Source organism: Sapajus apella, unplaced genomic scaffold (assembly GCF_009761245.1).
Source record: "Sapajus apella isolate SASKATOON/1434 unplaced genomic scaffold, GSC_monkey_1.0 scaffold4, whole genome shotgun sequence".
Lineage (NCBI taxonomy): Eukaryota > Metazoa > Chordata > Mammalia > Primates > Cebidae > Sapajus > Sapajus apella.
In genome coordinates this window covers 17,218,732-17,241,822 of record NW_022436944.1, presented here as the reverse complement: position 1 = coordinate 17,241,822, position 23,091 = coordinate 17,218,732, and the positions used below count along the sequence as shown (strand labels likewise).

General features: G+C 41.2%; 1 protein-coding gene across 1 annotated transcript in view; it reads right to left on the bottom strand.

The window, feature by feature from the left end:
• Positions 1 to 1,078: 1,078 nt before the first annotated feature.
• Positions 1,079 to 23,091, bottom strand: part of MINDY4B (MINDY family member 4B) — a 37,604-nt gene continuing 15,591 nt past the window's right edge. Inside the window, exons 7-12 of the mRNA XM_032263256.1 lie at positions 22,952 to 23,017; positions 18,049 to 18,119; positions 15,279 to 15,351; positions 14,487 to 14,648; positions 4,284 to 4,464; positions 1,079 to 2,082 (exon numbers count right to left, since the gene is read on the bottom strand). Of these exons, the coding sequence (XP_032119147.1) occupies positions 1,940 to 2,082; positions 4,284 to 4,464; positions 14,487 to 14,648; positions 15,279 to 15,351; positions 18,049 to 18,119; positions 22,952 to 23,017 (696 nt within the window). The 3' untranslated portion in view covers positions 1,079 to 1,939. The remainder of the gene's footprint in view (positions 2,083 to 4,283; positions 4,465 to 14,486; positions 14,649 to 15,278; positions 15,352 to 18,048; positions 18,120 to 22,951; positions 23,018 to 23,091) is intronic.

The window sequence follows — 23,091 nt, the reverse complement described above, 5'->3', positions numbered from 1 at the left end:
ATTATAAACAAATTAAAAATTCAAAGGAGAAATAAGGGAAGGAACATACAATGGATACAAGAATGAGGTCAGTTGAAAAAGTGGCTTTTGTAAGGACCAATATACTACCTGACAGTCATCCTGCTTTGCTCCCTTCTAAAGAACCCTGATTTTGTTCTAATATCAGGTGCCCTGTGCTCGGTCTCAGAGGATGAATCATGATTGATCTGAGTCACACATACCCTAGCAAGACAGTTCTTGTTAAGTGGAATATCTTTATTGTTTGAGTCTTTTAGTGAGATCTCTTACTTGCAGCTGAGCAGTTCCTTACTAATGCACTTGGTGTGGTTTCTAATGCTCTAGCATTCAGCTCCAAAAGAAACATTTAGTAAGAAACAATGCAGTGTCCATAAAACAAAAAACAGGCCTGGACCCCAGGAAAAGCACAATATAAGTAAGTTTAAGACTACATAAGACCAGAGTCTGTAGGGATACACTTATTTGTCCAGTGTGTTTAAAATCCCAAATGAAAACACCAATGATAAAGATATTATAATCCACAGTCCAAGCCAAATTGCCTTTCTCTTCTGATGTAATTTATTATTCACCTTGAAGTTTCATTTTTTGCATGGTCCTTAAGTTAAAACATTATTCTTTGAGCCAAATGCAAATGCATTTAATAAATTAATTTGAATGAGTACAGAAAGATTGTTCTTTGGAAATTAACCTTTGGATTGTGAATACAGAGCCCTAAGTCTGTGAGGTGGCAGTTTAGTGGGATGGGTGGGAGTATCTACATTATTCTCGTGTACTTCTGTTTTTTTTTTTTTTTTGAGACAAAGTCTTGCTCTGTCACCCAGGCTGGAGTACAATGGTGTGATCTCAGCTCACTGCAACCTCCACCTCCTGGGTTCAAGTGATTCTCCTCAGCCTCCTGAGTAGCTGGGATTACAGGCGCATACCACCCGGCTAATTTTTTCTTTTTTTTTTTTTTCTTTTTAGTAGAGATGGGGTTTCACCATGTTGATCAGGCTTGTCCTGAACTCTAGACCTCATGATCCACCCACCTCAGCCTCCCAAAGTGCTGGGATTACAGGCGTGAGCCACTGTGCCTGGCCTTTCATGTACTCCTTTTAGAAGAAATATATGTCTACTCGGTATCTCTTCAGAAAGACCATAAGCATTTAACAGGACAGGGAAAGATTATATTCTAAAAAGAATTGTTTTCCCTTTTGGATAATGAGATAAGAGATTTTATTTTTATATATAATTTTATGTAGAAACCAGAATTTTTCTCAGTGTATCTGTTTGTATTTATATCCAGTGTTGAAGAAGAGAAACAAATATAGCACTAATAAAAAGAATGTCTCCTTGTGCCTACTGGAACCCACATGTCAACTGCTATAGCTTCCAGCTCACCAGGAATAGCCCCTGCTCAAGCCCCAAGAAGCCCATTTACTATTTTAATGACAAGAACTTGATAATGAGGGCATATGAACTGTGTCCTTGGAAAGGAATGCTATGCATACCAGGAAGTCTTTGAGAAGGCTTGAGTTCTTTCCATAACTAAAATCTGATGATGTATTACCAATGACTTCATCCCCAAATGAAAGCTAGCAGCCTGCTTCCATAATCTGTGTGGACAGTTACACCAAAGACAACTTTGGAAAAACATATAAGAAAGAGCCTACGTTTTCTCTTTTGAGTAAAGGAAAGAAACAGTCTGTGTGACTGTGGAGGAGCCACCGTTCGGACCCTAATGTAGGGCCAGCGTTTCTCCTACAACAGTGACAGCAAGGGATTTACCAGACACTTAAAAAATGAAAAAACTGCTAATGATATTTTTTTTGTTGGGGCTCATGAATGAGAAATACACACACAAATGGTCTCCCTCACATGAGGCTTTTGCATCCCAGCAGTTCTGACACTTCAGACTTCATTGCACGGCCTAGTTTTCCCTTTAGAAAAAAGGAACGGTCCCATTCCAGTTGATGGTGGCCTCGCTCCACTTGGTTCTGATTGCCATCTCCACTGGAGAAAATCGTTGTCTTGGTCCGTGTTTATCCTCCTGTTGGTCTCTTTCCCAGTGATGGGAGTGAGTATCTGAAGAAGGAACAGCCAGCATTTAGACCCAAGCCTATAAGCACCATTCTGGAGGAAACCACTAAGGAAGGACAGAAGGGTGGGTGGGCAGGAGTCAGGCTCGGCAGACTGTGCTCCTACAGCTGATTAAGCAGAGGGATATTCATGCAGGTGGTGTGCTGAAATGCCCCATACAGAATGAGTCAGTGGTAACCTGGGTGGTTGTGCATATTGGGATGAAACTGTTGATATGTTGTGTAACATACCTTCCGATACCATGATGTGACACCTGGAACCAGGTATAGGTATTATCAGGGAAAAAAAAAAAAAAAAAAAAGGAAAAAGAGGCCAGGCGTGTTGGCTCATGCCTGTGATCCCAGCACTTTGGAAGGCCGAGGTGGGTGGATCATCTGAGGTCAGGAGATCAAGACCAGCATGGCCAGCATTGTGAAATCCTGTCTCTACTAAAAATACAAAAAAATTAGCTGGATATAGTGGCGGGCACCTGTAATCCCAGATATGCGGGAGGCTGAGGCATGAGAAGTACTTGAACTTGGGAGGTGGAAGTTGCCCTAAAGACTCTAGCCTACGTGACAGAGTGAGCAGAGTGAGACACTGCCTCCAAAACAAACAAACAAACAAACAAACAAACAAAACCCCACTTCTCAATGCTTCTCAGAATACATTTGCATTTTTGGATGGAGGGCAAGGCATTTTATCTAAGGTAAAAGGCAAGAACTGGGTTCAGGTCTTGAGTTTATCTCATATTAGCCAGGTGACATTTAAGAAGATACTTAGCAGCTGGGCGCGGTGGCTCATGCCTGTAATCCCATCACTTTGGGAGGCTGAGGCAGGAGAACTGCTTGAACCCAGGAGGTGGAGATTGCAGTGAGCTAAGATCACTCCATTGCACTCCAGCCTGGGAAACAGAGCAAGACTCGGTCTCAAAAAAAAAAAAAAAGCTACTTAGCATCTATTGGTAAACTTCATTTATTCAATTAGTAACTACTTATTAGGCACCAGAGTCTCCACTTCATAAAAATAGAAATCTAGTACTTATTTTATGTGACTATTGGGAATGTTATGGGTCTTTCTTTTTTTCTTTTTTCAAGAATTCCTGTCTCAGAGGCTTTCAACACAATGCCCAGAACAGAACGTGGATGATTCTTGTGAGCAAATGAAAAATGTTGCTTTACTCAAAGAAGAAAGTTGAACTGGAAACAATATATTGTAAGGAACATATTGTCAATGTTATACTAACTTAAACAGGCTAATATGTATTTCTCATAATTAAAGAGAAATAATTAGAAGCTGCACAGATGAAATAGTCACTAGATGCTTTTCCACATAGAATGATAATAATGGAAGATTACTTAACGCTGGGCTTGTGGTGCAAAGACAGACATAGCAATGCTCCATAAATGCTGCTAAGGCTACAGATACAAACTCCCAGTCTGTCCAATGTTAATCCCTCGTCCAGGGGGTCAGTGTTTAAAGACATTTTAAGGCTAGTCTTTTTCCATAAGAAGTTTAAAAATAAGTCCTTTCAGTCATAAATCATCTGTTTAGTTATCTGCTTCTCCTGTTGTACTGGAACCTCCCTAAAGGTTTATGGAACTTTTTTTGAATGCAAGAAACCAGTCTAGGTGACTATAGAGGAGCCACCATGCAGACTCGTGCCACATTCATCAGTTTTCCCAGTGTCTAGCGCCGTGCTTGGCACACAGTAGGTCCTCAAAAATGTGTTTTGCATTCGTTCGAACAGAAATGTACTATCAGTTTGGTTACTTATGTCATTGATCATCTGGTGTCTGGTTGTGAGATAGCATCAGCCAGTGCTCCCATGGGTTTTCCCAGTTATGTCCTCAGGTATTATATACCTCATGCTCAAAGATAAAAGGCTCTGGAGAATGCTTTTTGGAAATTTGGCTCCACACCTTTTGTTTTTTCTCTTACCTAAAAGTTGTTGGTTCCTCTGTGCCATCTCTAACTGCGCCCCCCCCACCCCCAGCCCCTGCACCTAAGTAAAGCAGGTTTAGAACTCCCACGTTGCAATGCTTGGGTTTAGGTCCATGGGATTGATGTGTGGGCTTCATTTCAGAAACAGAGCCTAGCATTTTCCTGCAGAGCTAGCATGGGTATCCACACAGTTGTTCCACATCAGCAGCCACATCTCTTTGAGCACATTAAAGTCCATAACGCTTGGAGTCTGAAATGCTCACCTATTGTAAGATGCACAGGCTTTTTTTGTGAGGGCTGGCCACTGTAAAAGTACAGATCAAAGCGACGTTCCATTTTCCAGTCTGTTAAGAGCTGCCTGTTTGTGCAGAAAAGGATGCTGTAATTTCCATTGATGTTGCACAGCCAAATAGGTAATTTGGGAGTCTTCAGCATGCTGCCCACCTGGAAGGGGGAAGGGAAATGCAGAGAAATACAGAGATTTTGTCACATTGTCGTACATGCCGATACATGATTGTGATCAAAAAGCAGCTCTGAGGTTTCATGTTGCACTTGTGGCTGTGCAGGGCACTGTACATAGAGTAAGATTTGAAATGAAGGCTTCCTTATGAATGAATTTGCGTTTATGAATGATCTGGTGTGCCACTTTAATCTTAATGAATTAAAATTTTTTTGGTGGTCTCATGGAGGAGGTGAAACAACTTCAGTTTTGTTTTGAGGTGAGGTAAAGAATAAATAGATAGGCTGGGCGCAGTGGCTTACGTCTGTAATCCCAGCACTTTGGGAGGCTGAGGCGGGCAGATCATGAGGTCAGGAGTTCAAGACCAACCTGGCCAACGTGGTGAAACCCCGTCTCTACTAAAATTGCAAAAATTAGCTGGGTATGGTGTCGAGTTCCTGTAATCCCAGCTACTTGGGAGGCTGAGGCAGGAGAATTGCTTGAACCAGGACGCGGGACGTGGAGGTTGCAGTGAGCTGAAATTGCACCACTGCACTCCAGCCTAGGCTATGGAGTGAGATTCCGTCTCAGAAAAAAAAAAAGAGAGAATACATGGATAAACTAAAATAGGAATGTAGTGGTGGAATAACAGAACTCTAATTCTGTCTTTGTCATTGACTAGCATATCTGCTCCCATTCCCAAGATAGGGCAATAATTCATTCAGCAGGTAGTGGTAAGAATTCTGGCAACATCAGCTATTTATAATATAGATAAAAGGATATTTAGGATATATAATATAGCTTGTGGAAAATGAGCAAAACACATACACACATCACATATATACACATGTACCTACAGGTTACTATGCAGATCAATTGTGAAGATGTTCCTAGACAGCAGCTTATCTGTTTTTTCTAAGTACCTGTTAATCAATTAATCTTGCTCTGTCACCCAGGCTGTAATGCAGTGGTGTGACCTCAGCTGACTGCAGCCTTGACCTCTTAGGCTCAAGTGATCCTCCCACCTCAGCCTCTGGATTAGCTGGGATTACAGGTGTACACCATCATGCCCAGCTAATTTTTGTATTTTTTGTAGAGACAGTATCTTGCCATGTTGCCCAGGCTGGTCTCAAACTCCTGGACACAAGCAATCTACCTGCCTTAGCCTCCAAAATATTGGAATTACTGTACCTGTCCTGGCCTTTAATTCTTACAGCTAGTGAATTAGATTTGCAAAACCAGCACTTGGAGGGTAGGAGCAGGGAAGGGGACGTGGTGAAAGGACTGCAGTCCTACACATTTCCAGTACATTTCTATTGGTGATAGCCTCAGTTTGTCTACACAGGCAGGGAAGCACATATTTCTAAAAGATTTTCATCAAAAGTTATTGGAACCATTTTTAAAAATCTGTTAAAATTATTTCAACTTAAAGAGATAAACATGAGTGACATGGACAAACCCATGATTTCCATGTGATGACTGAGAGAATACCTGGGCCCCTTAGCTTCGCCTTTCTTCCCATAACTGAAGCAGCCAATGTTGCATTCTGTTTCTTTTCTTCTCAGTCCTCAGAGTTGTCCTGTTTGTTCAGGAACAAATTCTGTTTTGTGGAAATCTAGTTTTGAAAAATTATCATGTGCTTTGTCAACTCAAGTAGTAAAGGCTAATAACTTGACATTTTGATTTCTCAATAATTCTATTCAAATCTCTTTGTTTCCTTCAGTTTAAATTCTTCAGCTGTGGGTGAGTGAGGTGAAGTCAGAGATGCTTTTGTGTTTAAGTGTTTCACTTTTAGCTACCACAGAAAAGTTCTGCTGTTCTGAAAAGAAATGACCTCAGCTGGTAGTTCAACAAAGGGTGGAAACCTAGCACCCCAATCAGGACATGTTCATAACAGATGCAGGATTTACTCATGCGCACAGTGAGTACCAGTTTTATTGGAGTTAGCGCCTCCGGGCTGAGTATAATGTGAGCGTTTCACATATCAAACATGGGGCAAGTCTGCCCACTGGCTACATCAGAAATAAAACAATGAAGACATGCCATGGAAGCAGTGGCATATGTTTGGTTCCAGATATCTACCACCGATTTCCAAATAACTTGGTGACTTTTCATTAGTTATAAAATAAGCACTTTCTTTCTTAGGCCTTCTTCCTATGGCACTCTTCTGTATTAAGATTATATGTCACCAAATTATGTTAGGCAGGAGGCCATGGAATTATCGAGGTTGAAAATCTTGAATAAACTAGGAGATTGAGAGCTGTTTGTCATAAAATGTAATTCCACTGGAACTTCAAGTGGACATTCTGGTCCATTTTAATCTAATGAAATTCCCTGTAAATTAGTCTGGGTAGGTGTGATAGAATATACACATATATGATATTGTTTCACAGAATATCTGCAGTGTAGGTAAAATTCACCTGTGTTTATTCACAGATAAACACAGTCTGCCATAGTACTGACTGACACAGTATTGTTACTTTATGCAACAATACAATAGTTTTCTTTCCTGAGCTCAAAGCTACTCAAGGTTTTGTTCTAGTAGGAAGAAAATGTAGTCAAAATGCAACCACCTTCAACCCCGCAAAGTGACCATACAGAGCTCTCCCACTGAGCAGGCAGAACCTCGCTTGCCCTGACAGATTCTGATGAAACAGGAAATGTCATGCATGACTGTCGCTGCACTTGAAGTATTAACTTTAAGAGGCGAGCCTTAAGATTACAGTTGAGAACACATCTGGTTTAAAGTGAGTCCTGCAAAAACAAAACAAAGCACCTTCCAACTGAATCCAGCCAGAGATTACATCCCCCTTTCTTCTTGGCTCACCGTATAAGCAGTTTGACTGGCATTTTTTGTTTTAAGCATTTGTATTGCTTTTGGATAGAAACAGTTTACCAGCTACTCCCTAAAAGCAGGATTCTAAATATGTTTTATTGGTAAGATTCCATCAATGCTGAATTTGTGCATGTTGCTTCATGTTGCCATGGTAAAAAGGAAATTAAATTGTGATACAGTGGAGCTATAAATAAAATACCTTTCTCCTTAGGTTCACTCATTGTGTAATAAGCCCAGTATTTTCAGCATTACATGCAGCAATCAAGCTTTTCATAACATATATCGTTTAAGCCAATGTAAAAGTATAAGGACAGCAAGGAGGCTGGACAAATTCTACACATCAGAATGCAATCATTGAGACCATGTAATTCTTTTTTTATGCTGTCTAGAACAATGATGCTTAGAACATGCCTTTGCATAATGAGCTTGATATTGCAAGTCCCAAGGCCCCAGGCTGGTAATCTGAACAGGAGAAAGGTGTTCGAAACGTTATGCTTTCTTCGCTGATTCCTGGTGACAATTCCTGTGCATAACTGTTAATGGTCTGGCTCTCATCTCTGCCACCTGGAATACAGACTTGATGTAACTTCTCTCACTGAGTTAGCAGGTATGTTGTAAAGACAAATTAGTTCATGTTTGCAGGGTGCTATCTCAGTGACTTAGTGGCAGAGTGCGGTGGGTATAGCTTCATTGGGTACTTCTATGGTTGGATTTCTTCCGATCAGACTCTCTAAAGGGAAAACATAAATTGGGAAGAAGGTATGACTGAGATAGTGGTATGTGCTGCCACGGCTGCCGTAGGAGTAATTCTGGCAAGACCCAAATGGCTTCAGTCCCTGAAAAATCGGAGTGGATTTTTCTTCTCAGTGGCAGGTGTGAAGATAATGTGAACCTCCCAAGGCTTTCCAGATGGCGTTAGACTCAAACTGCTTTATGTTCTCACTTAGGTATTGGAACCTCACACTCAAATCTGTACCTTCAAATAGAAAAGTGACAGGGAGGCTTCAAAATAGTGCCTCATCTTGTGGGTAGCTGGCTGCGTTCTGCAGGAACCATCAATCTGGTGGGCTCTGGGGGGCTTGTCATGTCATCTAATGAGAACACCACCTTTTTTTTTTTTTTTTTTTTTTTAAGTCTCACCCACTGGGCTCTGACATTGGGACTGAAAGGCACATGTTTTTGCAATCTCTGCAATTTTATCACAGAGTAATAAGAGATTTACTTAGGGAAGATGGAGCAGCATTATAGGATGCGTTTCACCTTGACAGCAGAATCTAGCTGTCAGGCTGCACGTTGGTTTTCTTCTGAACTAAGAACTCTTTCTTATATCAGGTTTTTATTATCAGAACATAAAAATAATTTTCAGATTTGTTGCACCTAACATAGGCAGGAGCTACTAAATATCCACAAAGCGCTTATATATCTAGTTGGCATTTTCACGGGTCTCATGCAGAATCACCATGGTTTGGAGCAGAAAGGAAAGGTGGTGGCTGCAGCGGTCTTCAATCCAGTGATACTTAGAGCACTGTCCCAGGAGTGCATCATATTCTTTCTTGAGCAAACTTCTGTTCTGCGCAGTATTTCAGTTCTATGCTAGGATGTTGTGAAATATTAGACTTCCGGGGATAATGCAGCCAAATGGTCTTCTGGTTAGCATGTCTCTGAGCACCACGGAGCTTGGTCTCCTAGGGTTAAGGATTTCCATACACCTGACAAATGTGATCTCCCAAACCAGGAGGCAAAGTGGGGACAGTTCACCATCAACACAAACCCACAACTACTCTATCACAGAAGTCAGTGGATAAAGTTCCAGCTTGTTGAACAAAACCGTCATGCTGTGATTTGCTACCATTTAAATGTTACCAACATAAGTATACCTATAATAGATATTATATACTATATCTATAAATAGATATAATAGATGATAAAAGTACTGATGATCGAGTATAATTCCAAGAACTGGCATTTATATAGTTAGCACTTTATCAGAAAATAAGCGAAGATGATAATGGCAGTCAGCATGGCCCAGTGGACAGAATGTGGTCATTGAATGTAGATAGAACTCAGTTCATATCTCTGGCTCTGACACTTGCCTAACTGCTAGCTTTGGGCAAGTCCCCATACCTCAAGCTGGCCTTTCATCTCTAAAATGAATGACCAAGCAATAGACCTTGGACTTAAAGTAATAGTGATTACAACTTGGAGTGGAAGTGGGGATTAAATAAATAAATGACCCATAAAGGGCCAGGCACACGATAGATGGTACATGCACAAAATTATTAGCACAATGAATAAATAAGCTTACTATATACTTGAATATAAATATACTTAAGTATATAAGAATAAATAAACTTGACTATAAGTAGGCTTCATATATGTTTCCTGTATAATAAACTGATATAAAAAAGCATCTTCAGATAAAATCAACTTGAAATGCATAGGTCTAACATATTCATACATGCCAGGAGTTCAAGTCAGAAAACTAACTGCCAGTCTGTATTTGCTCTTTTTTTAAAAAAAAAAAAAACAAAAAACCAAAAACAAAAACCAAACTTCAAGTGCATGACAGAGACAACATAATAAACATCCTCAGGGTTTCAAGCCATTAGTGCACAATTTCAGGCAATTTTCACTGAGGGCAGGATTCATAGGCGTCTCTCTGGGGAGAGAACACCGAGTCCAAGAAAGAAGGATGAAAAGCCACATTAGTCACTTTTCAAAAAGACGGAAGCATTACAGTCTAATGTCTATGCAGATTTTAAAGCTAGCCTGGGCAGTTTCCATCCTTTGCCCTCCTTCCAATCTGTGAGCAGGCGTTGGATGGTGGTCCTGTTGTCTGGTATGTTTTGTCCTCTTCCCAGCAGGAAAGCTCTTATTTTTTTACCTTGTGCTGTGGCTTCTTGACTGACTTTAAGGTCCCAGCAAACATCCACTTTATCATTGGTAGATATTTTAGGCTTTGCAGGTAATTTTCTTCAGAGCATGATTTAGCAGTTCTGTTGGTCTGAGCAGACTTGTGTAGAAAGAAATGTGATCCAGAAGAAACAGCAGTGCTGGATCCCCGTGAATTCTTGACTCTCTGCGGTGGCATATTCTCTCATACAGTCCCTTTTCTCACAACAACTTGGTAGCTATTTCACAAACACCTGTTTCATTTTGATTTAAGATAAAGCCTGCAACTTGTTTCCAAAGCCTTGCAAATGTTAAAAAGGAACTGAAAGCTGTTGACCTTTCTGATACTGATTGAAGGAAGATATACTCTTTCTTGTAAGTTCAGTTGAAATAGCTGCTTGCCCAATCCTGCACACCATGGACTTAATCAGCTAAGCCTGAAGAGATTTTTTTCCTCCTTCCTCTAAAGGGGTGGTTCTCAACTATGATCACTTCTGCTCCTCATGGGGGCATTTTGAAATGTCTGGAGACATTTTTATTGTCACACTGGGCCAGTGCTGCTGGAATCTAGTGAGTAGAGGCCAGGAATGCTGCTCAGTAGCCTGCAGTAGACAGGACAGCTCCCCACAACAAAGAATTAACCAGTTCACAATTTCAGTGGTGCAGAGGGTGAGAAGCCCTGCTTTTGAACAGAGGTTTCTAATCCTGGTTGCATTTTAGAATCACCTCTGGCTTTAAAAACTTCAGTTGCAGGCCGGGCATGGTGGCTCACACCTGTAATCCCAACACTTTGGGAGGCTGAGGTGGGTGGATCATGAGGTCAGGCATTTGAGACCAGCCTGGCTGACATAGTGAAACCCCATCTCTACTAAAAATACAAAAAAATTAGCTGGGCATGGTGGTAGGCACCTGTAATCCCAGCTACCTGGGAGTCTGAGGCAGGAGAATCACTTGAACCTGGGAGGCGGAGGTTGCAGTGAGCCAAGATCGTGCCATTGCACTCCAGCCCGGGTGACAGTGCGACACTCCATCTCAGAGAAAAAAAAGAAAAACCACTTCGGTCACCCAGATGCTTCCCAGACCAAATGAAGCAGAGTCTTTGGGCAGTGTTGGCCGCGTAATTTGAGGCCCAGTGCAAAATAAAAATGTGAGGCCCTCATTCAAAAATTAACAATTTCAAGACAGTAACACCAGACACTAGAGCACTAAACCAAGTGTGGGGCCTTCCAAGTGCAGGGCCTTGTTAGACTACACAGGTCCTGTGCTTATAAACCTAACACTGTTCTGGGGGATGACCTGGGCATTGAGAGTTGTAAAAGATTTCCAGGCAACTTCAGTGTGCAGCCAGCGTTGACATCACTGCTATCTAGCTTTTATTGCATGTGTCCTTCCTATAGCAATCACTGTATGTATGGTCAAGTATGGCTCATCTTTGTACCTGGACGAAGAGCCTTATAATTAGTATTCAGTTAGCATTTAGCTATGCTGAGTGAACATAGCTGAATAAAGTGCTGCAACATTATGCCTTGTTATCGTCCATTATAAGGCCTTATATGTCTGTAGAACATTCTGGCCTTCCAATGAGCTTCAGCATCCATGATTTCCTCTGATCGTCACATCAGTCCTTAATCTGATCAGGTTGCAGGGCAGGTGCGTGTGGAATGAATGCACCTGTGTTGTCGGTGAGGAAACAGGAGCAGAGAGGGTAAAACTGGTACAGGTTACACCCCTGTGAATGGCATGGAATTTCCTCACCTTTACGCCACATTCCCGTGTGTCTGTCTGTGTGTGTGTGTCCACTGGCAGCATGTGACATGAAAGTGGATGGCACAAGGAGTGAATTTTAAAAAACAAATGTTTAATGAAATATATATTAGGGAAAAAAAAAAGCAGTTAGCACATCAAGCCCATGGCTTCTATTACTGCTGCAGAAAAGGTTAGAACCACATTTAAGTAAGTTGATTGAAAGAAAAACATTAAGCAAATAATAGGCGTAGCAGAGAGGCATGAAAAAGCTTCTGAATTACCTACTCAAATGACTGAAATAGGAGAAATGCTGTTTTAAATTTTTCTAGTTTATAATGAGGATCTAGTGAAATAATCTTATAGAAGAGCTTTTGTAATAATAGACAAAATACTAAAATCATTATTATATTTCTGTGTCGCCACCCTTTGAAACTTGCTTCCAGTATGTCACTCTGTTTTCAAAACAAGTCTTGGCGTATTACTGGGTTCTTATGCTATAAAATACTAGACCATGGACACCAAGTGACCACACACTGTTGAAAGAAAAGAAAAATATGTAAAATAAAATCTATAAATGCTCTTTTTCTGGTTTAGTTTTACTCTTCATTATATGAGTCAGATTTTAAGATGAATTCCGAAATTATCTAGAAAAAGTGATTAGGAACTTCATAATAATCAGTTCCCTGTCCAGGGTGTATTCAAAGTGCAGTCTTTCACATCCACACAATAGAACTCTGCATCATCTAAATATAATGTGAGTCCAGGCCATGGCTCACGCCTGTAATCCCAGCACTTTGGGAGGCCGAGGTGGATGGATCACTTGAGGTCAGGAGTTTGAGACCAGCCTGGCCAAAATGGCGAAAATCCTGTCTGTACTGAAAATACAAAAATTAGTTGGACATGGTGCTATGCACCTGTAATGCCAGCTACTCATGAGGCTGAGGCAGGATAATCACTTTAACCTGGGAGGCTGAGGTAGCAGTGAGCTGAGATGGTGCCACTGAACTCCAGCCTGGACAACAGAGTGAATTCTGTCTCAAAAATAAATAAATGGAGGGTCATATCCTCATATTTGATATTAAATGAGATATTTGTGTTAAATGAAAAAAGTAGGTTTCAGAAGAGTAGAATAAGACATTGATACAGCTGGGCACAGTGCCTCACACCTGTAATCTTAGCACTTTGAGAGGCTGAGGTAGGAGAATCGCTTGAACCCAGAAGTTCAAGACCAGCCTGGGCAACACAGTGAGACCCCTGTCTCTATTAAAGTGCACGCACCACACACACACACACACACACACACACACACACACACACAGATATGAAAAAGAAAAAGAGAATTTCTGAAAAACATTCTTGAAAAGATTGACGCCTGGGTAATGAAATTCGTTTTGCTTCTTTTACTTTTACCTTGTCTATCACTTCACATTTTTCTATGATGAACAAAGAATACAAACTCAAGGAATACTAAGCAAACTTTTAAAACACATTTGTACACAAAATATATCAATTCTGTTAGACACCATTTTTTGATGGCATCAGACATATGTATGTGTTGCAAGATGCTGATTTCGTGAATAACATAGTAGCTGGAGACAATAGTAGAAAGAGGGACAGATGAAGCCCTATATACATGAAAGGCATTTTGAGTGGGAACCAGGAGAGCTGGAGGACAGGACAGTTGCTGAGCAGCGAAGCTTTGTTTGCTGCTGGTGTCTGGAAGAGGTGGTTGGGAGGCTTGTGTAGGTTTACATCCTCCATCAAGCTGAATGACATCTGAACTGGTTTCAAGGCCATTCCAGAGAAGTGTTACTTGTTATAGAATCTGCCTCATCTTCCCTGGGTTGTAGGGTGAAATTTTTGTGAAATACCACAGAAGCAGCTTCGATTTGTGGTTTGGGGTAGGCATGTTTGCTTTCTTACTCTTCTGTTTGTTTTTGTAGTATCACATCTTAATTAATTCCCTGGTTGTGCTTTTCAACAGGACATTTTACTTTCTGGTCGTCAGAGGTTGTAAATCCCCTGAGCTGGAAAGCTTTTTGACAGGAGTTTCAAAAGTAGGGCCACCCCTGGTTTTCCAGTGGGTTTTTTTTTTAAAGCTTTGAGCAATATGTAGGCTGCGTGCTTTCATTTGCATAAATGAAGGATTGGTAGGATACCCATCAACTGGTAACAGTATTTATTTCTGCAAAGGGGGTGTGTAGCTGCATGAGGATGACAGGGGACTTTACCTGTGTGTGTGTATAAATATGTTTGTCAACCTTGTTAAGCAGAGATGTCTGTATATTTCAAATATTGCTTTAAAATTTATTACTTTTGTCACCTATATTTTATGTACATAAGAATATGTAAAATAAAATACGAAGCAAGTGGCCTGGGATATTTCCATCTGTAGCAGTTTCCCTAAATGCCTGTGTGTGGTAGTAGGAAGGTACACAGGCAAACAGTGAGGGAGAAAGTAGGCTCAGGTTTGAATTGCCTTAATAGACAGACTTTTAAACTGTGAAAATATTGGCGTTGTGTTTGTGTGGTTGAGGACTAGAACACACTCACCTGTGAGAGTCTGTCATCTTCCAAGGCGTCCTTACCCCACTGCAAATAGCCGACGTCACTGCGGGTCAGGACTCCATGTAATGTTTCCTGGGACTTTCCTTTCTCACAGCCATTGAAGACATGGGGACTTGCTCTTCCCGTTAAAATCATGTTCAGAACTGCCTACATAGCATATTTTACAGATGTTTACATTTTACGTAGCAATGAAATAATAGCTTAATTTTTTTCTATTAAAAATCATTATTTTTACTGAAAAGAATTAAATCACAGGATACATAATTCAGGAAAAATATGTTCTAAGTATTTGGTAGAGTTAAAACAATTGTTTATGAGCTTTTTTCTTAAAACTTAAAACTCCCTCTGTACCCGACTCTGATCTTCCTGCCCTTCCTCCCTTTACAGTACTTTTAAATGTTGATTTCCATGGTTGTGATTTAAGAAGCATGAAACTACCATTTTTTTTATAGCACTTTTCTTTCTGTGATTAGGGATTCCTGGTGGGTCTTGTCAAGATATTTTCTACTGTTGCTAGGATCTCAGGGATGCAGGGCTCTCGGAGGTAAACTAGGGAGGACTGTTAGGAAAATTTGATGGTAGATTTTGATGCAACCCAGGGTAGTGTCTTCATACTCTTTCAAAGATAACTGGATTGCTCTTTACTTAAGAAGAGAATACATTTAATTAGAAAACAAGCCTAATTCAGATTGATTTTCTTTTTTCCTTTTTCAAACTCTGCATGTGGCGTTTGACTAATTCAGATTGTACAGTAGAAAGCAGAGTCTTCCTGCTCACCTGCCTGCACAGGAAGCCTCCAGCATTTGGTTGTAGCAGCTGAGTGGTGGTGACATCTAGGTCCATTTGAAGCCTGCAGAATGGGAGAAGTCATTGGCATCCAGTCAGAGACAGTGATTGCACCAGGAGCCTGTAGCTTCTTTTCCCCCAAAACACAAAGCAGCAGTAACATGGGCTCTCCTAGTCACTGTCGCTCATTTGAGCTTTTCCACCTCTCACAGGGAAAGCCTCTAGGACTGGGGTTGCAGAGGTAGATGCAGCTGGGGGAAGTGAGTAGTCCGTGGTAAGGAAGAAGGTGCGGTTGTCTCAAATGTTAGAATCCCTGTGTGTGTGCTCTGGGTGGATGCTGGGTTCAGTGAAGAAGTTCTTTGTTCTATGTGACAAGGAATGCACTTGGCTCAGGGTGGTGACACATGACCACACGAGAGAGTGCTGGTTGAAGGCAGAGCTCAATAGATTGTCCAGATGGAAAACTGGCCACAAAAATGTGCCCATTTCTTGGCTGAGCCCATTTCTTGGCTGCAGAAAGGCAGCTTCCGTGGTTGTCAGGGGCCATGGTCTCACCCTTGACAATATAAGGTCAGGGTAATGTGGCTTCTGCTGTCACTCAGGGAGAAGTGCTGTGTACTAGTAGGTGAACTGTATGTGTTCTTGAACAAATCTATTCATGGGACTGGAGCTTCTGTCTTTCTGTGAATGAGACTTAAAGACTGAGCCGAGCATGGTGAGTATCATGGTGGCATCAGACACAACTCAGGATAATGCTTCTCAAAGGGTGGTATGATTTTAGGTGGTATAGACATGAACATTTTAGGATTTTAATAATGATGTATTTATCTCAATATATTTTATCTTTAGCATGGTACATGATTTAAAGAATTTTTTTTCCACATTTATTTTATTGCATTTTAGGTTTTGGGGTACATGTGAAGAACATGCAAAATTGTTGCATAGGAACACACATGGCAGTGTGATTTGCTGCCTTCCTCCCCATCACCTACATCTGGCATTTCTCCCCTTGCTATCTCTCCCCAGCTTCCCACCCCCCACCCTCCCTCCCCTATTTCCCCCCAACTGACCCCAGTGTGTACTGCTCCCCTCCCTGTGTCCATGTGTTCTCATTGTTCAACACCCGCCTATGAGTGAGAACATGCGGTGTTTGATCTTCTGCTCTTCTGTCAGTTTGCTGAGAATGATGCTTTCCAGGTTCATCCATGTCCCTACAAAGGACCCAAACTCATCATTTTTGATGGCTGCATAATATTCCATGGTGTATATGTGCCACATTTTCCCTATCCAGTCTATCGTCGATGGGCATTTGGGTTGGTTCCAGGTCTTTGCTATTGTAAACAGTGCTGCAATGAACATTCGTGTGCACGTGTCCTTATAGTAGAACGATTTGTAATCCTTTGGATATATACCCAGTAACAGGATTGCTGGGTCAAATGGAATTTCTATTTCTAGGTCCTTGAGGAATTGCCACACTGTCTTCCACAATGGTTGAACTAATTTACACTCCCACCAACAGTGTAAAAGTGTTCCTATTTCTCCACATCCTCTCCAGCATCTGTTGTCTCTAGATTTTTTAATGATCGCCATTCTAACTGGCGTGAGATGGTATCTCAATGTAGTTTTGATTTGCATTTCTCTGATGACCAGTGATGATGAGCATTTTTTCATATGTTTGCTGGCCTCACGTATGTCTTCTTTTGTAAAATGTCTGTTCATATCCTTTGCCCACTTTTGAATGGGCTTGTTAGTTTTTTTCTTGTAAATCTGTTTTAGTTCTTTGTAAATTTTGGATATCAGCCCTTTGTCAGATGGGTAAACTGCAAAAATTTTTTCCCAATCTGTTGGTTGCCGATTCACTCTAATGATTGTTTCTTTTGCTGTGCAGAAGCTGTGGAGTTTGATTAGGTCCCATTTGTCTATTCTGGCTTTTGTTGTCAATTTAAAGAATATTAACGTTTAGAAAGAGGTTGATATTTGAATGTCTATTAATTTTTTTTTAAAGTTAAGTGAATAATACCACATACCATAAAAATGTGATGGTGGCATATAGAAAACGTTTCAGGCCCACTACTGCAGGGCTTGTCATTCTTCCCTCCTGAAAGCTCTCTATTTGTGGCTCTCCAAAGGTTACCTTTCTTTCAAGGTTCAGAAGAAAGTCCATTTCTTTCCTGAAGCCTTCCCTGCCCACCCTGTCTGCGGAGGCCTCTTCCTCCTCTGGAGCCCACTGAGATTCATTCTCTGTACATCTCACTTAGCAAATCAGGTACCTCCTGGGATTTGCCCAGCATCTCTGTGTACACGCTTTGTCTTGCCCAGCCTGGACTCTGCAGGAGGACAGGGATGTACTTCTCTTCTTTGTACCTCCCATAGAGCCAAGAACAGAGCTTTGCATATCATAGAGACAAAATACATATTTGAGGATATACCTTATTGTGGATCTAAATATATTTATGAAACTTGTACAAACAAGCTTTGGTGTTAAGCGCCAATATTTATAGCCACAAGAAGGAGGAAACTACTAGGGTACTCTAAGAACAGATTCACACTTGACTGATGACATCCACTTGCCCATTAAGATGGTCAAGCTAACTATAGGAAAGGACGTGTCAACAAAAGAGAATCCACTAGAAGAAAAAAACATTGCATTCATGTTTCCAATATGGAGATTTTCAATACAGGAGTACATTGTTTATGTGATCCCAATCCTATATATTTTCTACGTAGAGAAAATACCTGTGCAAACATCTGTAGAATTTACCTTTCAAATGTTCTGGAGAAGATCAGGCTGTACAGAAACAGGATGACACCATGGCTCCCTTCCCCTCTGAACTGTTTGGAAAACAAAAGCATGTTTGTATAAAAGCAATACAGATACTTGTATCTGTGGATATGAATTTAAGGATTTACAGGCTGAGATTTTTTTTTTAAAGACGGAATCTTGCTCTGTCGCCAGGCTGGAGTGCAGTGAGTTGCACGATCTCGGCTCACTGCAACCTCTGCCTCCCGGGTTCAGGTGATTCTCCTGCCTCAGCCTCCTGCGTACCTGTACAGATGTGTGCTGCGACACCCAGCTAATTTTTGTATTTCTAGTAGAGACGGGGTTTCACCATGTTGGCCAGGATGGCCTTGATTTCTTGACCTCATGATCTACCCACCTAGGCCTCCCAAAGTGTTGGGATTACAGGCATGAGCCACTGCACCCAGCGGCTGGGAGAATATTTTTCTCCCTGGCTGCTGAAAGGATCAAGCTTTCTACTCTCAAGCTTATTGTTTCCCTGCTTCCTGTCTGTCAGTGGTGCTGTCATTCTATTAGCCTTCACCTTGTCTTTCTGTCCTGCACTTCTAGCGTGTGATTCTCTTCAAACCTTGGCCAACGTATAGTGTATCCTTTCTAGCCCACCTCACTGCTGCTCTTGGTTGCCCTTCCCTGCCCTCTCCTTATCCAGCCTCTTCTCTCCTCATGTCCTTCCTCACTGCCCCATTAAACTGAGGGGGAGCAGAGAGGCTTTGCAGAAACCACTTGGGAGTTACACACCTTGGTTCTACTGCTTTCTAACTCCTACTTACTAACTTCTTGGAGTTTCAATCTAATCCACAATCATAGATAAAGAGAACCTTTTCTCCAGGTTCATTGCAAAAGTTAAATGAAGCAATTAATTCATCGAACCTTCCTTGGTTCTTGGAACATGCTAGATCCACAGCAAAATTAGTACTTGGCCCTCTAGGATGTACTTCTCCCCTGTCTCTTTTCTTGGACAGGTTTCTTTTCTGCTTAGAATTTTAAGGTGCCTTGCAAACTCTAGGATCCAATCTAAACTATCTAGTAAACACTCAGAGCCTCTCATTAGTTGGCTTTATTTTAGCTTGATGTCAACACTCTACTTGCTGACAAGTAGAATAGCTTCTCTGGCTGGCTTTCTAGGTGCAGAGTTAAAACATCTTTAAAGTCTTCTTTAGGAAGACTTATGCTAAAAAGCATATGCTTTTCCCTGTGTGGATTCATTTATCCATTTTGCTGTATGTGACCTGACAGCGGGGAGGGCCCTCACGTAGGAGAATAAATTCTAGTGCCATAGGAGCCAGATAGAAACTGAAATGAGTAGGAGAAATGGGAAGGGGTGGGGCCTAATGCATACAGGGATTCTTTTATATATAGATTCCTTATTGCAGCGGTAACAAAGTGCCACAGCTTTGGTGGCTTAAAACAACACAAATTTATTATTATCTCACGGTTCTGGAGGTTAAAAGTCCAACATGGGTCTCACTGTGCTAAAATCAAAGTGCTCACAAACCTGTATTCCTTCTGGAAGCTTTTGGGGTGAATCCGTTTCTTTTCTTTTTCCAGCTTCTAGAAGCCCTCCTCATTCCTTGGCTAGTGGCCCCATATCACATAACTTTCTCCCTCTGTTTCCCTAGTCACATCTCTCTGACTCTCCTGCCTCCCCCTTTCCCTTATAAAGACCCTTTAGATTAACTGGGCCCATCTAGATAATCCAGGATAATGTCCCCTACCCCCCTCAAGATCTTTAACTTGATCATCTGCAAATCCTTTCAATCAGTTGGGTGACATATAGTAGTCTCCCTTATCCATGAGGGACAAGTTCCATTATCCAGTGGATGCCTGAAACCATGGATAGTACCGAATCCTGTATATACCATGTTTTTTCCTATATATACATACTTTTGAAAAAGTTTTACATTAGGCACAGTAATTAACAATAATAGTGTAGAACATTTATAGCAATATACTGGCAGCATTATTCTTGTGTTTGGGTGCCATTATTAAGTAAAATAAGGGTTACTTGAACATAGGCATTGTAATACCATGACATGACTGTCACTGTGTGACTAACGGGTATGGAGCCTTTACAGTGTGGATCCACTGGACAATGGAATTATTCACATCCTGGGTGGGATGGATTGAGATGGCAAGATATTTCATCACAGTGCTCCAAATAGCATGCAATTTAAAACTTATGGATTGCTTATTTCTGGAATTTTATATTTAATATTTTTGGACCCTGGTTGACCAGGGTAATAGAACCAGCCAAAAGCAAAACCAAGAATAAAGAGGGACTACTGTATTAATATGTTTCTGGGATTAGGATGTGGACATCATTCAGTCTGTGAAAACTTGTCTAATGAAGGTAGCTGCCTCTTATGTCAGCTAATTGAGGACATGCAAGAATATAGGTCCTGTGTGGCCAGATTTTCTGATTTTTTGATAAAAACCAAAAATGTAGTTTTTACGTGGAATTTCCTGATTGCTTCTGACATTCATTGATTCAAATTTGTAAAAAGCAGCACTGTAGGCTAATGTGCAGATCCTATATGACAGGTGTGTTTGTTTCCTGGGGCTGCCATGAAAGACTACAGAAAACCAAATGGTTTAAAACAATAGGAATGTATTCTCTCACAGTTTGGGGAGCTAAAAGTCTGAAATCAAGGTAGGGCCATGCTCTCTCTGAAGGCCCTCAGGGAGGATCCTTCCTTGCATCTTCCTGGTTTCTGGTGGTTGCTGGCCTTCCTTAGCTTGTAGAAGCATCACCCTGGTCTCTGCTTCCGTTATCACATGGTGTTCTTCCTGTGTGTCTGTGTTCAAATTTTTCCTTTTCTTATAAAGATACCAGCCACTGGATTAGGGCCCAACAAAATTGAGTATGACCTCATCTTAACTTGATTACATCTAAAAGACCTTTTTTTCAATAAGATCCACATTAACAGGTACTGGGAAAGAGGGTTAGAACTTCAACATATCATTTTTGGGGGACATAGTTCAACCTATAACAAAAGATCTGCAGCTCACATGTGGTCCTCAGACTTCGAGCTTGAGATCTCTGCCAAATGGAACGAGACACAGGATTGATACATTTTCATAGTGAGGCTGGTTTGGTAAAGTTCTGGATGGGGTGCTAATCATAATGTGCAACCCTGTGTAGGGGAGGCCCTTGAAAGGAATATATATACCATCAAGTCCCCCTCACTCAGGAAATGGCACCTGCACTTGCCCAGTGTGGCTAAGGTAATGCTTAGCTCTCGCGTCAAGCCCACTTGTGTTTCAGAGCCCATTTCTGTACAGGGCCTTCATTATTCCAGCTCAACGCTTAGTCTCGACTGGGGAAGCTTGTATATAGCTTCAGCTCTGATCCTCTGATCTCAACCATGGCTAAGTTTAAGAATTTCTTGCAGATATGGGTGGGGCCTGGGGGAGGGGAGTTTCTTCCTATTTATTGAATCAGATTCTCCCAGATTTGAGTTGAGGAGATGGAAGACAGGGAGGGAGGGATTTGCCTCTTTTTGCTAAAAGGGCCATTTCTTAAATGGTTACTCTATGTCTGTGTAACCCCATTCAGTGTCTCCTGCCCACAACAAAGAATCCCTAAGCAGGCTTCTAGCTCAACATTTCATGTCAGGTACTTAAAATCTATCATACTGGTTTTACGAGGTTCATATTGCTGCTATAACAAATTACCGTAAATGTAACAGCTTAAACAATACAGATTTATGATCTTATAGTTCTAGAAGTCAGAAGTCTGAAATGGATCTTAATGAGCTAAAATCAAGATGCCAGCAGGACAGCTTTTCTTCTAGCAATGCTAGAGAAAAATCTGTTTCCTAGTCCTCAGCAGTTTCGAAAGGCCCATTTTCCTTAGTTCATGGCTCTGCTCTTCTGTCATGGAAGCGGATCGAAGCCAGCAACAACAGGGGGCGCTCTTCTCCTACCGCTTCTCTCTGACTTCCTCTTCTGCTTTCTCTTCCGTATTAGTGACCCTTGTGATTGTGATTCCACCTGGCCCACCTGGGTCATCCAGGACTTTTCCCCTATTTTAAAGTCAGCTGACTAGCAACCTTAATTCCCCTTTGCCATGTAATGTAACGTATTCACAAGTCCCGGGTATAGAATTTGGGCCTCTTTAGGGGGACTAGTCCTCTGCCTACCATACAAGTTAACAACAGACCTGTGAGATCACCTTTCCCTGCTCCATACAATGAACAGTTGTATCACTTCATGGTTATCTTGCTAATTGCCCTCTGCTTTCACATTGTATGTTTCTGATTTTTCAGAAAATCAGCTTTTATTCCTTTCTGCATAGAGTTTTCCTAAAAATGTACCTTTCATTTTCTATCATCACCGCACCCTTCTTTGTCCCATCCACTCTGGGGGTGAGGAAGAATCGTTGCAGTGGAGGACACTATACGGAAGCTGCTGATAGACGAGGTGAAACAGGACCACCTTTTCAAGACCTGAAGCCAATTATGTGGAGTCAATGTGAATGGTCACTTTAACAGCTTAGATAAGAACCTTAGATTATTTTATTTTTTCACCATTTTTATTTTTCATTCATTAGATGACATAGGACTGCTTTAACATTCTCTCTTGCTGCAAAAGAAATACTGGTTACATACTCTCTAATGTATTATTCTCTAGTCTTGATTAACCAAAGGAAAAGAGGCATTTGTGGGTGGGTCTGTGTGTGATCTGGCCTCTTTCTAGGTTGTGAGGAGGAAGAGGCAGATCTTTTTTGTTCTCCCATTCTGCCTTCTTAGCCCTCAAAATGACCTGGTTTTCTTAACAGGCATCATTAGAAATAGACTTTATCAAAGGAAGAAGATCCCTGTAAGATCAGGCAACATAAAGGAATTAACACTTAAACACTTACACATTGTAGGTGATCATAGATGAATTTCTCAGCGGCTTCTTTCTCTAAAAATTCAAACAGCTGGAGCTATAAATCAGGAACAGAAGATAAAAATGAAAAGGAAGATGAAAGTTACATCTAAGAGATGTCAACTCACTGTT